We start from the raw sequence: 17,246 nt of genomic DNA on the forward strand, positions 1-17,246 counted from the left end.
TAAATTAACAAAAATATATAAATTAGAAACTTTACAAATACAACCTTATTATTGTAATATTTGTTTAACGACATATCTCGTAACAAATGTTTAACAACTTGAAAAAAACAAACGATCAAACGACCTGGTTTTTTATAAAATAAAAGCAAACAGATTTTCTTTAATTTCATTAAAATAAGGTATTAAACGATCTTGTTCTTTAACATGCATCATAGAGTTGACGGTGTGAGATGCAAAGGTTTTAGAGATAAACACTAACTTTATGAAGAGTTTGACGTTTTGACCTTTGAAAAGAGCATTGTCTTCGACAGGCATCATCGTCTTCTTATTTTTTAAAATAAAAATTACAGATTAATATACTTTAAATACAATTGACAAAGGACTTAAATTGTGTTGTTATTAAAATGCATGAATTAAATAAATTACCTGACTTTAAAAGTTACTATTCTAATTTAAAAATAACATAAGGTTTATCCTTGAATACAGAAATCATCAAATTAAAAAGTCTTCGATCTTATTACTGATTAAACAAATATTAAAAGATTATAAAGATTTAAAGACTACCTCGTCGTGTGGTCAAAAATGTAAAGAGAAATATTCAAAGGCCAAGAATGGCAAAAACTCCGTGTCAAAGGTGCACAAATGGGTATAAGCAGCAGTAGCAGCAGCGTTAAAGTAAGTATTAATTATAAGCGAAATCACATTTCTAAAATGTGATTTAACAAATATAGATAAAATACTGTAAACAATATAACACTAACAAAAATTTAAAGCAACTAAATCATATGTATGGTATCATGTAGATTATGGTATCATGTTGAGAGCTTGGCGATAAGATCATTTTATCTTCTTCTTGCCCCCGCCATTTGTACATTTTATTAATACGAGAGTTGTGATTATTTTAAACGGCAAATTTATAGTTATTAAAAAAAAAGCCTACAATTGGTATTAAGTTTGTAACCTGTCAGCAATGCAAAAAAATATTCTGAAGAAAATAGTAAAGGGAAAAAAAACAGTGTGACGATTCAATTTGCAACAAAACTTTGACAAAAATGATGTAGAGGAGAATATAGGAATAAAATAAGAAGGGCGAATCCTTAAAAAGTACCAACTAATTTATAAATAAAAAACTAATTTCCTCAAAACTTATAATCAACAAACTAAAATGTGTCAAATGTTGGACTAAGAAACTATATTTCCGACTAACCAACTATATTCCCGACAAACTAACTATATTTCCGACTAACTAACTATATTCCCGACTAACCAAAATCCTAAAAAAATAACAACTAAGATTTTATCGTATGTCACTAAATCATTACAGTATAAATTTTAAAATATTAAATAGTAGCACAACAATTCTCCAGAGAGAGATTAAACATAATAAGTTCATAACGTTTATAAATGATTTATGACATTTTTTCAATGGATAAAGTTATTCGTCCTCAAAACCATATATTTTGGGCGTTCTTCCAAAGATACTTTCGAAAGTATCTTTGGGAAAAATGCCTTTTAGAAGAAACTGTTATGATAGAAGCAGAACCACAGTATGCTCACAGAATACTGTGAGCATACTTTGGTTCTGCTTCATCAGTTCAGCTTCTTCTACAAGAGGGTCTTTTTACTGAATCAAATATGTTTTTTCACAAACGCTTTTCCTTGTTCTAACAAACAGGTTTGGGTAGATTGTCTTTTTGTAGATATACGGGGAAATTAAAGAACCTCTTGTGTGTTGCTGCATTTACAGCAGTAAAGCGTGAGTCGAGTGTAAAGCACCTTGTAACATGGTTTCCCAGTTTTGTCTTGTAACTTTTTTTGATTTTAGAGCTAATGTTATTGATTTCCAAATTATTCCATTACTTGACTATTTTACGGAAACTCCTTGGGCACGCAAAAAAGTACGTACTCGATATTATAAAGCTGGCTCTGTCAGAATAAACATAAGCGGACACGCCAAACAAAGAGAACAAGTTCTTAAAACACTTTGATACTGAAGAAAAAGATGTGTCGGAATGAAGGTCAGAAAAAGCGAGTGGAAATGGCAAATATTCGTTAATAACTGTAAAGACATAAAAAATTTTATTTGATGTTGGAAATGGGCCCTTCAAAACTATATTAAGGCGTTCAAATGCCGTAGTGGCGTAGAGTGCTCGCCTAAGGCGCTCAACTTATTTTTCCGCGTAGCGGCCTTGTTTCGTCAATGTTCGTGTTTTGGAGTTATAGAGTTGAGAGAGGGTTGTAACCACAATTAAAGTAGTCTCCTTGACTGTAGTGGCCTTCATGGCCTTGAGAAGGTGATTTTAAATTTAAGAAAATGGCTAAGTTGCTTTTATAAGGTGAGCAATAGGTGGTTTAAAGAATCGAGGTTTCATTTCAGGTAATGCATTGGTTTACTGTTTATACCACAGGCAGTCCATTTTGGTTTAATGTTACAGCTAACGAAAAATAGGATGCATCTGTTTTAACAAATAATATATTTTTTTTCAATTTATTTTAATACGGCTTTTGCAATATCTTTTTTTAATAATTTGAAAGAGTCCGTATCTTACTGATTGAATATTGAACATTGCAATATCAAGCGTCGAAGAGATCGGGATAGTTGACATCAGGCGTAAGATGACGAACTGCGTTTATCTGCAAAACATTTCATCAGAAAATAACAAAAATAACACAGAATCTTCCTAATTTAGTTTTTAACCATATTGAAAAAACTTCTTTTTACAAAAAAAAAAAAATTTTTTTTAGGTTTTTTTTTCAGATAAAAAGCTACTGTTTTGGCTGTTATACATACTAATATTTGGTAACAGCTTAAAGTAATATTACATTTTTGGCTTAAAATTGTTGCCAAATTAAATAATAAAAAAATATCTATAAATTTTGCACTTAATAGTACATTAGTAATCATTTTTATAGTTTGCGTTAACTTAGACCGGGGTGGGGTAAGTTGGCTAACTTTTTTTTTTTTTTTTGAGCCCCGAGACCCTAAGTTAAAAATGTTACCTAAATTCATATTCTTCAAGACTGCGCTTTAATATTAAAAAAAAATGGCCTTCAGGGTTACAAAGCTCAAAGAGTAAAAACAGAGGCAACTAGCCCCGGTCTCCCCTACTTTATCAGAAAAACTAAAGATAAACTTTGAATAGTAGGAGAAGATACCTACAATTTTGTAAGCCTTTACTATTTTGTGCTGCTGGTGAATTAAGTAGGATTCTGACCTTTCTGGATCTGGCTTTATGCTAATTTAAGATACAACATACCCAAGTAGATTGGTTGAACTAACTGAGATTACACATTTGCTGCTGTTAAAAGTAAGTTGTTTTTTTTTGGCAGTTTCTTTAAATTAAGTCATGTTCAGCATGTAATACTTCCGAAAATAAAGAAAATTTTAAAAGAAATGTTCAAAGAATTTAAAAAGGAAAGAGAAAAAATGTTTCATAAGCAAGAAAAAGCAGTTCTCGAGGTTATTAGAGCCAACATCAAAATAATAAACGACAGATTTAAAAAAGTAGATTAAAATATTGAAAGGAATGCAAGTAATTTAAATAAATCAAGGAAAGAATCACAAGAAATAAAAGTAAGCCTTAATTTTAAAGAAAGACTTACCGACGAAAAAGTTTTTGTTAACAACAAATATCTAGATAATGATAAAAAAATAGATTATGTATTAAAAGAAAAAAATATCTAGAAGATTGATCACAGCGAAACAATCTAAGGATTGATGGAATTTACAAAGGTGATAAAGAATTATAAGGGGATACCGAAAAAATATATAAAAACATTCTTCTCCCAAAAACTTGGACCAAAAGATGTTAAAATTGAGAGAACTCACCGCACTGGAAAAAAAAACGATGGACGACAAAGGACTATAATACTAAATCTTCAGAAATATAAAAACAAAGTAAGAATATTGAAAGAATCGTATCGACTCAAAGGCACAAATACATTCTTTAATGAAGACTTTTTAAAAGTATAATAAATAATAAAAAATTATTTGCTGAAGTAAAAGAAAGGCATTTGAATGGTAAAAGTGTTTCGATAAGGTATGAAAAAATTGTTTATATTAAGAGTACTTTTAAAAGCATAAAATTTTGGGGCAATCTTAAATAAAATATATTAGTCATGGCTACAAATAAAAACTTTGAATCTCGTGTTTTTAAATTTCTATTAACAAATTACTGTAATTCAAATGAAAACTTAGACTCCGATAACATTATTTCTCTCAAAAATTTGCTGGATTGTTCATATTTAAAATATTTTATATTAGATTTATACTCACGGGAGGCATATTTTGAAGCCCTATACAGACTCAGAAAAGGCAGAGATATGCGCAATCTGATTCGCTGATTTTGAAAGAGAGGCTTTTACGCGTATTTTTAAATCAAAACAAATGTCAAAAAATGTCTTGAATAATAAAAGTGAATTTGAGTAATTTCATAAAAAACCAAATAATAATAGCAAAAAAGATTTTTCTATCCAATTTTGTGCAATATAGTACAAATACTTATACAAACCCTCACAACTCAAAACATCCGCGATGTTTTGAGTTGTGAGGGTTACATGATGTTATACAGCTAGCCCAGATGATTTGCAACACTCTTAAATTAAAAGCAATTGTAAGCAAGAGCGAATTTAGACAACCTATGGTAATGTATAGTAATAAAAGATCAAAAAGCATTGTAGCATAATAAGCTATTAGACAAAATCTATAACTTGATGTCCACAAGTGTGTTTTGATATAGTAAACTGATTACCGAAAGCAATAACTCTCAACTTACCACACCTTTATGAAAAACTAAGTTTAAAAAGGTAAAAAAAAAAGAAAAATTGCAAACATGCAAGTTTATGTTGTTGTTTATTTAAATTTTAAAACTCAATACATGTTTGTTGATATATAGCTTTTAACCTGAACAAAATACTCGTTATTGTATTCTATAATTAGTATCAAATGTGTATCCTTTAATAGCAACTGATGGTAAATAATATTAAATAAAGCAGCAAACTTTGATAAATTTTATATATTTATAATGCTAATAATTTATTTGACATTATATACTCCAGAAGAAAAAAAAAATGTCTGCTTTAAAAAAATTAGAAAAAAAACCTTTAATAAAATGTACTCCATATTTACAAATTTTATGAATAGTTTCATTATGTAACTTTTGATATAACCAATAAAAACAAGTGTTCTTTTTTTAAATTTTGTGAATATCTCTTGTTTATTAATATAAAAACAGAGATGTGTCATATTTTATTTTGATGTAATATTAATAATTTTTTTGAAAACTTGCTTCTTCAAATGTAAAAGCTAATTTTGATGAAGTTATTTTTATTACAAAAATTGCCATAATTCACCTTTATTTGGTTAAATTTTTTGACTTTGATACTCAGTAAAGTTTTAATGTTCAGTGAAAAAACAAATATCACTTTTTTTGTTAAATTTTCCAATAGATTGTTATCCAATTTATTATTCAAATTATTTCCATTAGATTAATATCCAATTTTCATCCTATATAATATATATATAAAGAAAAATATTGATGTACGCTTTATCAGCCTTCTCAAAATTTAGGTTGAACAGTATCTTCTTCAGGGTCCGTAGGTTTATATGGAACATGTAAGCTAGTTTGGCAAAACATCTGTAAAAATTTTCTTTTTCCAAAATTTTAAATTGTTTATAATTAACAAGTTGGTATAAAGATGCAGTAACGAGCTTAGAACAACCTCTGCCTCAGCTTAAAATTTATACTGTATTGAGCATGCTTTATAGAACACAGACATTATATTTGATGAGAAACGCATTTAGAAATTGCACACATGCAAATTCAACTGAAATATTTCAAGAGTTTATACATACAAAACACATTATAATAGCAAAAATATTTATAGCATGACAACTTATTTTGTTCTTTTTTGATAATTTTCTTTTCTTTTTTTTATTATACTTTTTTTTCATTAAAACGTTTGATTTTAACCACTTAGTTTTTTACATCCTATTTTTTCAATTAATACAATACAAAAAATGCCACAATCATTTGCCATAATCCACTTTTATTTATGCCATAATCCACTTTTATTTGGTTAACTTATTTGACTTCAATACTTTTTCTTGCTTTTAATGTCAGTGTTTATATGTAACTGTACAAAAATTACTGTTTTGTAGACAAACATAAATATCACTTCTTTTGTTAAATTTTCAAATATTTTATAACTTAATGTAGCCGGCCAAAATTTTTTTAAATTTTAAAAAAGTTTTTAATGGTTTAACACGAGGTTTTATTAAAGTTACGTAATAAAAAAATATATCAGCCTCCTCCAAACTATGGTTGAAACAAAGCATGAAAACAAAATCAGAGCTCATATATTGATATGGAACATGTAAGCTAGTTTTGCAATAAGTACAAATTTTCTTTTTTTAAAAACTCTAATTTTCAACTCTTTATAATAAACATGTTAATCAGTTTATAAACAAATTTGTTCACCAGTAGTCACGTAAAACTGCATATAAACTTTGTATTCAAAAGTGCTTCACTATTAGTCTCGTACAACATACTTATATAAACTATGTATTTGAGAATGCTTTAAGGCCAAGAGCATATTTTAACATATTTGTAGATTTTTTGTGTAGAAATTTGTAGATTTTTTGTGTAGATTTTTTGATGTAGAAACATATTTGTAGATTTTTTCAAATTTACTTCAACGCATTTTTTTTTTCGTTTCTTAAAATTAACAATAGATAAAATCTTCATCACCAAGATAAACTTTATTGAAATTTTTACGAGTGAAAATTCTCTTGTACAAATAGATTTTGATACATTTTAAATTCTCTGAAGATTACTAAAATAAAATGAATTTCCTGTGTTGATAGTAACACATGACTTGTATTGATAAACTTAGTATATCATAACTTTGAAATTTTTCTCAAAAATCTGTTTGTTTTGATTTTAATTATATTTTTCAACAAAATCGCACTTGCCTCCCTTTAAAAATCAGCGAATCAGATTACTCATTTTTCTGCCTATTCTGAGCCTGTATAGGGTTTCAAAATATGCTTACGGGAGACCGAGGCTAATTGCCTCTGTTTTTACTTTATGAGGTCTATCGCCCTATCGGCAAAACATTTCTAACTTGCATTCATTATAAAAAAAAATTTAAAGGCCTATCTGGGGTCTCAAAGAAAAAAGTTAGCCAACTTCCCTAACTCCCCCCCCCCTCCCCCAACCCCGGGATATGTTAGCGCAAACTATAAAAATGGTTATTAATGTACGATTGAGTGCAAAATCTATAGAAATTTTTTCACTATTTATTTTGGCAACAATTTTAAGCCAAACATTTAATATTACTTTTAACTGGTACAAAATATTTGTTTGTATAATAGTCAAAACAGTTGCCCATTTTTTAACTGTTAAAAAAAATCTAAAAAAATTTTTTTCATTTTTTTGGAAAAATTAATTTTTTCAACATTGTTAAAAATTAAAAATAAGTTAAAAAATTAATTTTATAAAATAAAATTTTAATGTAAGGAAAGTAGAGCAAAACCACCCCATAACGTTTGGATTAATGTTATATGAAAATAAAAACGAAATGTCTCTTTTTTAATTTTATTTCAAAAATCACATTATTAAGCTTTAAATTGATGCAATTAAGAAAAAAGTTAAACGGTTTTTAAAAATGTTAATGCACTAAATATACACTTGGTGAAAAAAACGGTTTTGCCTCATTGTGAGGCTCAACCGCTCCATCACAGTCATCGTTGGGGTACACTTTTCGTGGTACATTTTCTTTACAATTGTCAGATCTTAGATTATTTGCTGATTTTGTTGCACGTTTCCATATTGTGTAGACATTCTTTGTATTTGCAGCCTGAGTTTTCTCACTCGATATATATATATATATATATATATATATATATATATATATATATATATATATATATATATATATATATATATATATATATATATATATATATATATATATATATATATATATATATATATATATAGATATATATATATATATATATATATATATATAGATATGTAAAGTTTGTGTATATGATATATATTAATATATAATATATATAGTGATATATTGATGTATTGATATATATATATATATATATATATATATATATATATATATATATATTATATTGATGTATTGGTATATATATATATATACATAAATATATATATATATATATATATATATATATATATATATATATATATATATATATATATATATATATGTATATATATATATATATATGTGTATATATATATATATATATATATATATATATATATATATATATATATATATATATATATATATATATATATATATATATATATATATATATATACAGGGCCGTACCGAGCCAATTTTGCGCTTCGGGCAAGAAAAGAAAATTGCGCCCCCTCCCCCTCCTAAAAAAAAAGAAGAAAATTAAACGAAAAAAATGATTTACTGATCACAAAATTTATCACATCAAGTTATAAGTAAAATTTGTCAATAAGGTTGCAGAAACTTTAGTTCAATGCCACTTTTCTGGCTTTTCTTGAGGCAAATTCACTAATGACATCATCAAAATGCACTTCCGCGGTGCTTTGTGACAAGACCGTAAGGACTTCTTGGGGCACCTATAAAAAAAAAAAAAAAAATCAATGTTGTTTGCCACTTCATTTTCAATTGAAATCATAGCCAAACTAGACAAACGTTCTTGGCCAATTGTTGACCTCATATAGTGTTTTATGAGCTTAAGTTTACTGAAACTTCTCTCACACGTAGCAACTGTGACTGGTATGGTGAGGAAGATGCGAATAGCAATTGTTGTGTTGGGATAAGCATCGGTCAAAGAATATTTATAAATGAGCTGCAAAATGTCGATTGGGCTAGATTTTTCAAAGTTGTCCATCATTGCGGCAGCTTGTTATTTAAAGCTTGCCATTTCTGACTGGAAATCGGAGAATCTAAATCTGCCTTGTCAATTTGAGATAAATTTGCAGCTTTTTTCTTGAGTTCATCCACTGAACTTTTAGAGAAAGAATGCCCACTGTGGTAGCCAAAATCAGAGGATACAGCAGACATCAGCCTCAAACCGCCACTCTATTTGTGTAATAATGCTGTCAAACACAAGGTTGCACTGAGATCCGAATTCTGTTTCTGCTGTGAGAAGGTGAGAGTCATCTTCAGCTTCATAAAGTGCTATTTGCTTCACTTTGCGCTTCCTCTTAATTGGAAAGCCACCATCAATTCCGCTCTGGTTAGCTTTTTCTGTGACATCTTTGATAATATTGTCCACCCCAACATCTCAAAAATTCTGAAGGAAAGCCTTCAACCATTTCAGTTTTTTTACGGCAATGTCAATTGAAATGGCTTTTGACTGAAGCAGTTTGTTTTCCCGGTCAATTAGAGAAAGAATTTGACACCAGAAATCCAACAAACACAAAAAACTGAAATCAATATGAATGAGAAGTTCTTTTGCACTGCTAACTGTGACAGCATTTGTCATGGGATTGTGGATAATGGATTCCAAAACTTGAAGAACATCTTTGATTTGTCTGTGCAATGGTGTAATTGCTTCTTTTTTGGTAGACCATCTTGTGTCACTATTTCCCTTTAATGAGATGGTCAACGTTTTCATCAGTTTTTCCCATCTTGACGTGAAGCTTGAAAAAAAGTTAAAGATGGCTTGAATCTTTCCAAAAAACGTAATCATGAGTGGGGAAACCTCAGCAGCATGAACACCAACAAGATTTAAAGTGTGAGCTGCGCATGGAAAAAAATCTTGCTGACTCATTAAGAGAATGGATGTGAGCTTTGACGCCATTGTATTTTCCAGACATATTGGCTCCATTGTCATAGCTTAGGCCCCGGCAATCGGAAATGCTTAGACCATTATTCTCCAATTTTTCACTTATTTCTGTTGCAAGACCTTTTCCGGTTTTTTGGTGAGATTCAATGAAGTCCACAAAGCTTTCCTTAATTGTGCAGGTTTCATCACTGATGCGGACATACCTGATGATCTGATTCATCTGCTCTTTGTGGGAGGTATCTGGAGTGCAGTCAAACAGAACAGAGTAGTATTTAGCTTCTTTGATGCTTGACAAAATTTCTTTCCTGACTTTCTGCCCAAGTAACTCAATCAGCTCATTTTGAATTCAAGGAGAAAAGTAGGATGTTGCGGGTTTTTTTGCTTTAACGTACGCAATTTGTTCAGCCACTAAAGGATAATAATGGCTAATCAACTCAATTAAGCTCAGAAAAATGCCACTGAATTGTTGACCAATGTCTTCTGTTGTTCCCCGAGGGGCAAGATTGTTTTTGGCACAGAAAAAAATTGCATCAACAATCACTTTTAAGATATTTCTCCGCTTTTTCATCTCTCCACTAATAACTCTCTTCAGATCAGAATTCAGGGTCTTTCCTTTCTTGAGGTTTTTTTCAAGAGTTTTCCGATCAGAATAACATTTTTGGTGTTCATTGCTGTTTTCATGCTCAGGAATTCTTGGGTTTAGTTTTTTCCAGTCACGAAACCCTTTAGAAATTTCTAAGAAATTGTTGGTTTTTGTTGTTAAAAATAACAAACAGCAAAAACAAAATAAAGAATCTTTTTTATTGCTGTATTGCAGCCAAGTGCGAACAGATTTTTTACCATTGGGATAAATTTTTTCATACCATTTTGAGCTGAAGTGTCGCATTCTGTTGTCAAAATCACACAGCGTGTTTGGGAAAAATTCCATTGTGTCTTGCTCTGACCTATGCTCAATCAAAAAGCATCTTGTTTTGTACGTTATTTTAGGCCATGTTACTGGATCCCTATGTTGAAAATTTTCTTCCGAGGCCACTGGAATTATTGAGATTTCTGAATGAAGTTCATCCTCGTTTATTTCAGCTGGGCCTGAAAGCTTGGCCTTTTCATCCTCCCTGGTTGGTTCTGAATCAGTTGTGCAAAATTCTTCTTGACTTTGGCTGATGAAAATCTCCTCTTCAATTAATTCCAAATGATGATCTGAACTCAAATAAAGTCAATTATAGGATCTGTTGAATTGTCATTAATTTCAATACAAATATTCTCTGAAATAATTTGTTTCTCCACTGAGTTTATTACCAACCACTTTTTGAAACAGTTTTGTAGTTTCTCGTCACTTTCTTGGCGCTGTTTTCTTTTCTTCTTAAATTCAGCACCAGATAACTTTTGGGTTCGACTCATAAGAGAATTATAATGCTCAAAAGTTATCAAAGGTATATTAGTGTTATAGGGCGCTTTTTTGTTCAGTACATGAGCTTTAACATTTAAGAGTTTGTGTCAAGAGGCGGAATTTTAATTAATTTTCTGTTCAACAGCAGCGACGCCGTGAAAATTAGTTTCATAAACTAATTAGGGGAGATGGGGGTGCATTGATCGCCGTAGCAGTGTTTTGAAAACTGCGCAGAACCTGAAAGAGATGTAAAAACTTATTAACTGCGAAACACATGTAGAACTATCTGGCTTTTGGAATATATAAATATTTTGATTTAAAAAAATGATAAACATGAATAATTTTAACTTTTAAACAACCCTCTCAAAAGATCAATGTACCCCAAACTATGGGGTACTATGATCTCCGACTTGGGGCACATTGATCTTATATGCGTAATATTATCTAAACATTTAACACTTCTATAACTAAATCTTGTAAATAATTTAGTCAAAGGGTAATATTGTATAACATATAATACATCTAAATTTTTTAATTATTTTTTAAATATAGCAGTTAAACCCACTAGTCTAATTTTTAATTAAAAAATGTATAAATCACAGCAGCTATTAGCTACCCGCTTTATATACGTTTAAAACTTTACAACAACTTGAAATTTATAAGAACTAAAATATAAAGACTAAAATAAGAATACAACTTTTAAGTTTACAAAACTTGTTAAAAGTACAATATTTTGATTGAGAATATTTCATCATTTGTGAAAGTCAAGTTGTGAAGCAGCTTTTGGTTTACATTGTTTTTTATTTCTAAGCAAGTAATTCTTAGTTTCTTTCTTATCTTTTGTGGAGACTTTTTGTTGATTTTTGGTTTGCTTCAAAATTTTCTTTTCTTTTGACAAACGAATTTCATTTCTGACAGGAGTATCAGTCAAAATCCTTGTTTTTAACTGCCTACTTTTAACATTTTTTTTTTCTGGCAGATGCTTTTGGGTAAGGTTTTAAAACCTCAGGTGAGATTATAGAAGCAACACTTGTTGACACTTTGTTTAAAATACTTGTTTCAATATTTACTATAGTTATTTCAGACTCTATGTGATTAACATGTGCTGGTATCATTTCAGATTCCATGTTGTTGACAGGAGTGATAGTAACTGTATCTGGAGCAGCTCTATCTGTAACTGATGATGGTAAATATTTGTCATCTTTGAAAATTTCAGAATTGAATGGCTCAATGCCAGCTACTCTAAATCCTGTCTGTATATTAGATGGTGAGAAAGCTTTTGTATACAGTTCTCGAACTATTGAAACAATATCATAAATGGTCATTGGTCTTGGGTTTGAAACCATCCAATTATCACATGCAGAATTGTAAAACCTTTTCAATGGTCCAAAAACAGTTCTATCTAATGGCTGCAATTTATGGCTGCAATGGGGAGGAAAACTTATCATTGTAATTCCGTGTTGAATTGCAAGCTCCAAGCCTTTAACAGAAATATGACTTTCATGACTGTCGAGAAGTAACAAAACTGGAGATTCCTGAGAACAGTTTGAATATTTAACAAAATGTTTAATCCATTCTATGAAAATTTCTGAGTTCATCCAACCAGAAGGATTTGCAAATCCCACACATCCAGGAAGTCCTTCCTTAATCATGTAATCGTGAAACTTTACCCTAGGAAAAATAAATAATGGAGAAATGGAATTTCCAATTGCATAAGAGGCACAACATGCAGTTACCAATGTTCCTCGTTCTGCAGATGTGATTCTTCCAACTTGTTTGCTTCCTCTACCAGCTAAAACCTTTACCGGTTTTTGAACGGTTGTTAAACCAGTTTCATCAACATTATATATACAGTTAGGATTATATTTATATCGATTTCTTACCGTTTTAAGATTTCGAAAAAACTCTCTTACAGTGTGTTTGTTAAAAACTGTTGATCGAGCGAAGCTCGTTGCTTCAGGTGTTCGTAGGGACAACTCTGGTTGTCTTTTCATAAAACCTTGCAACCAATCAATGCCTGCAATTTTATTTTTGATCCATGATGATGAACATATCTTATTGTTTTTTAAAGCAAATTCATATGCCAATAATCGCGTTGACCTAGTTGAAAGGCCATAGTTCATTTTTGATGCAATTAGTAAACAACTTGATAAACTTTTTTCATCTTCTGCTGTAAAAACTTGTCTATTGTTGTAGTTAGGCTTGAAAGCTTCATTTGGATTAAGCCTCTTTTTACGACAATATCTTTTTAAAGTCATTCTATCTATGTTAAACTGACGAGCTACACCATTCAGTTGTGTTCCTTCTAAAACTTTATTAACAGCTACTTTCATTGTTTCACTTGGTATAGCAACTTTATTTGTTTTTTTAATTCTATTTCTAACCATTCTAAGATCTGTAAAAAATTATATCAATAAAAACGTATGTTTTTAATAAATGCTAATATTTAACATAATAATATTATGTTAAATATTTTTTAATTATTATGTTAAATATTATTCTTTTGATATTATAAAATAATAGTATTATTATTACTAGCTTATAACATAAGTAGATTTAAAAAATGAAATGCTAAAAGCTATTGTTTGTTTATATATAGTTTTTTTTTAAATTATAAATACAATTCCATTCGTTTAACTCTATTGCTTATAAACAAAAATATGGGGCACTTCGTCTTCTATGGGGCACTTTGATCCTCCGATCAATGGGCCCCGCATAGTCAAAGATCAATGTACCCCAATAGGTATAGGTAACATATTGATAGCAATATCTACTGTATAAATTGCAGCCAAATAAAAATTATATATTATATTATACACCTAACACTTACAAATTTAAAATAAAATTGTTGGTAACCCATACAGACATCTAAATAAAAATATATTTGAATTATAGTACGATTTAAAAAAATCACTTTTTATGACGAAAAACAATAATTTCTAAATTTTTTTTGACGCTGATAACCTTTTGAAAAAATATTACGAATAATCAATTAGGGAAGCATAATGGTTAATTAAATTGCAGCCTCACTTCTAGTAAGGCAAATATGAACGAGTAAAAGCCAAAAGATCATACTGCCCCGGCGATCAATGCGCCCCATCTCCCCTATTGTTTTTTTAATTTATTAGAGTTTGCGCCCTCCCAACTCTGGCGCCTCAGGCCGCGGTCCGGCCGGCCCCGCTCTTGGTACGGCTCTGTATATATATATATATATATATATATATATATATATATATATATATATATATATATATATATATATATATATATATATAAATATATATATATATATATATATTGCAAAATTAGGAAATTCACAATTATATACCTACAATATATAACAATGTAAAATCCCCAGATATACCTAAATATAACAAGGTATCGTTTTATATTCTTAGCTTTATATTTTAATCAACAAATCATTTATAAAAATTAAACAGTTTCTGAAGGATAAAAGATAAAGATTGCAGAGCAAGAAAACGATTGACGGACGACTTAAAGGATTGCAAGTTATATGAATCAGGAAAGCAATTCCAAAGAGCTGATGGAGGCTGACGGAAGCGAATTCCAAAGAGCTGATTTTTAAGAAAAAAAACTAGACGAAAATGCGTTTTTGGAGCACTTAGGAACAGTCACAGAAAAAAGATGACACTTAATTGAATGACGAGTAACACGAGAATGAATTTTAGTTGATGGCATAAGAGACGCTAGCCCTTTAGAGCAGTGCCCATTTTAGTATTTGTAGAAAAGAAAAAGAGAAGCAACATTACGATGATGTGACAATGGTTGGGGGATGGCTGCAAGAGCAGTTCCAACTATGTTTACAATGCATTTTTGCACCTTGTCTAAAAGAGAAAGGGCATCGTTAGAAGATCCGCCCCAGATACGGCAACAGTGTTCCATACAAGGCCGGATTTGAGATTTATAGAGACAGAGAATAGAATCCAAAGTCAGAAAGTTTTGCAAGCTTCAACCTATTTTGAACTTAACACCACAAAAGAATGCTTATGTCCAAAACAAAGACGTGATAGGTTATAGAATAATTGACTGTTCTATTTTGTCAGATGCTGCATCAGTTTTAAGATGCCTCACTTGCTTTCAAACAGCTTTAACAGTAACTGAAAACATTAGCAAAAAGCGAGGACTTGCATTTGAACTTTAAACTTTTTGTTCAAAATATAAATATCAAAATAACTTTTGTACTTCAAAATTGTTAAATCAAAAAGGAATCTTTGACATAAACACACGTACAATATACACAATGAGAACTCTTGGAATAGGATATTCTGAAATTCATAAAATTACAACCCTCATGAACATGCCAAAACCAATGACGCCAAAAAACTATGATAAACTTGTTTTAAAAATAGCCAATATTACAGAGGAAGTTGCACAGGAAACAATGGCTGATGCTGTGGCCAATTTAAAACAAAATTGTCAAAATGAAGATGAGATTTTTGATATTGGTGAATCGTGTGATGAGATATGGCGGCGTAGGGGATTTTTCTCATTAAATGGTGTGGTTGCTGCACTCTCATAGGACAGTGGAAAAGTTTTAGATGTTGAGGTAAGGAGTTGATTTTACAGAGGGTGCTCTTCAAAACCTTGCTAAAAGAAATCCTACTGCTTATGCCAAGTGGAAAATTTTGCATATTTGTAAAATGAACTTCATTGGTTCTGCAAGTGGAATGGAATGCGAAGGAGCCAGTCTTTTAGCGTGATTAAGATAGTAAAAGCTACAGTATTGTCAAGGATGTTTATCCTGACACTCAAGTAACTAAATTGGAATGTGTTGGGCACTATCAGAAGCGTGTTGGAACCCGACTTAAAAAAATTAAAAAAAAAATTGAGAGGACTAGGTGGTCGTGGAAGATTGACGGAGGCAACAATTGATCAACTGCAACAATTTTTTGGTATGGCAATTACATAAATTACTGGTTATTTAGTTGCCATGAAATCATCAGCACTTGCAATTCTTTTTCACGTAGCATCATAGAAAGATAACAACTGGCACTACCCACATTGTCCAACGGGTGCAAGTAGTTGGTATAAATTCAACTGAGACAAAGTAAATAAAACCAATACCTACAAGCCAGGCCCTGGCCTTCTATTAGAGGTTGTATACAAAATCAAACCTTTTTTTGAGGACCTCGCTAAAAATGATGTGCTTAAAAAATGTCTTCACGGCAAAACACAAAATGTGAATGAGTCCTTTAATGAAAAAATTTGGAATCGTATACGGAAGTCATAATTTGTCACCATTACAGTGCTAAAGTTTGGTGTTTACGATGCTGTAGCTAATTTTAATATTGGGATAAAAACGTCAAGCCTAATTTATGAAAAACTTAGCATCATTCCTGGCTATTGTACAATAAACGGTTCAAACGCTTTAAACAAAATCCACCTTAAACGGCCAATCTATCGAGGAAAGCCAAATAATAAATTCCGTCGTCAAAAATTAAGGGCGCAAATCATATTTTCTGTTTATTTTGGGGGGTTTTTTGGGTATATGCAACAATCGCTAACCAAAAAAAATTTAAATTTGTTGTTTTGGTTATATTGTATGTTAGATTACATAAAAAGTTTTCTTCTATTGTCTATATTTAAATTTGGGGGGTAATCTCCCTTAAAATAATCGTTTTGTTTTTTACTTTAATTTCGTTTTTTTTAATTTTTTACTTTATTTTTTATTTACTTTAATTTTTTTTACTTTTTTTAATTCTAAAACACGAGATTCAAAGTTTTTATGCCATGAATAATAGATTTATATTAAGATTGCTTTTTAAGAATGCCCATAAAATTATTCGTTAAGATTCATTTAAAAGTATTTTTAATATAAACAATTTGTCATACCTTACCAAAACACTTTCGCCATTCAATCGCCTTTCTTTTACTTCAGCAAACAACTTTTTTCGAATGGCGACGGTTTCTCGAGAAAGTGTTCATTAACGAACGTATTCGTGCCTTTTAGTCGATAAGATTATTTCAATATTCTTACTTTGTCTTTATACTTCTGAAGATTTAGTATTAAAGTCCTTA

The 17,246-nt window shown here is 30.1% G+C and overlaps 2 protein-coding genes across 2 annotated transcripts; both read right to left on the minus strand.

Annotated features, from left to right (window-relative positions):
* Positions 1–10,166: 10,166 nt before the first annotated feature.
* LOC136088430 (zinc finger MYM-type protein 5-like) lies at positions 10,167–11,218 on the minus strand. Its single transcript, XM_065812140.1, has 2 exons — positions 11,134–11,218; positions 10,167–11,017 (listed from the first exon to the last, which is right to left on the minus strand). Exons 1-2 carry the CDS (start codon positions 11,216–11,218, stop codon positions 10,167–10,169), a joined length of 936 nt encoding a protein of 311 aa, XP_065668212.1.
* A 945-nt stretch (positions 11,219–12,163) lies between these two features.
* On the minus strand, positions 12,164–13,594 carry LOC136088431 (tigger transposable element-derived protein 4-like). The gene has a single exon (XM_065812141.1). It carries the CDS (start codon positions 13,592–13,594, stop codon positions 12,164–12,166), a length of 1,431 nt encoding a protein of 476 aa, XP_065668213.1.
* Positions 13,595–17,246: the final 3,652 nt, after the last annotated feature.

Source organism: Hydra vulgaris, chromosome 12 (assembly GCF_038396675.1).
Source record: "Hydra vulgaris chromosome 12, alternate assembly HydraT2T_AEP".
NCBI lineage: Eukaryota > Metazoa > Cnidaria > Hydrozoa > Anthoathecata > Hydridae > Hydra > Hydra vulgaris.

Coding starts and splice junctions, on each gene's coding strand:
- LOC136088430 (XM_065812140.1), bottom strand. CDS start 11,218: ATGAGTCGAACCCAAAAGTTATCTGGTGCTGAATTTAAGAAGAAAAGA. Junction 11,018..11,133: donor TGACGAGAAACTACAAAACT/GTTTCAAAAAGT, acceptor ATTTGAGTTCAG/ATCATCATTTGGAATTAATT.
- LOC136088431 (XM_065812141.1), bottom strand. CDS start 13,594: ATGGTTAGAAATAGAATTAAAAAAACAAATAAAGTTGCTATACCAAGT.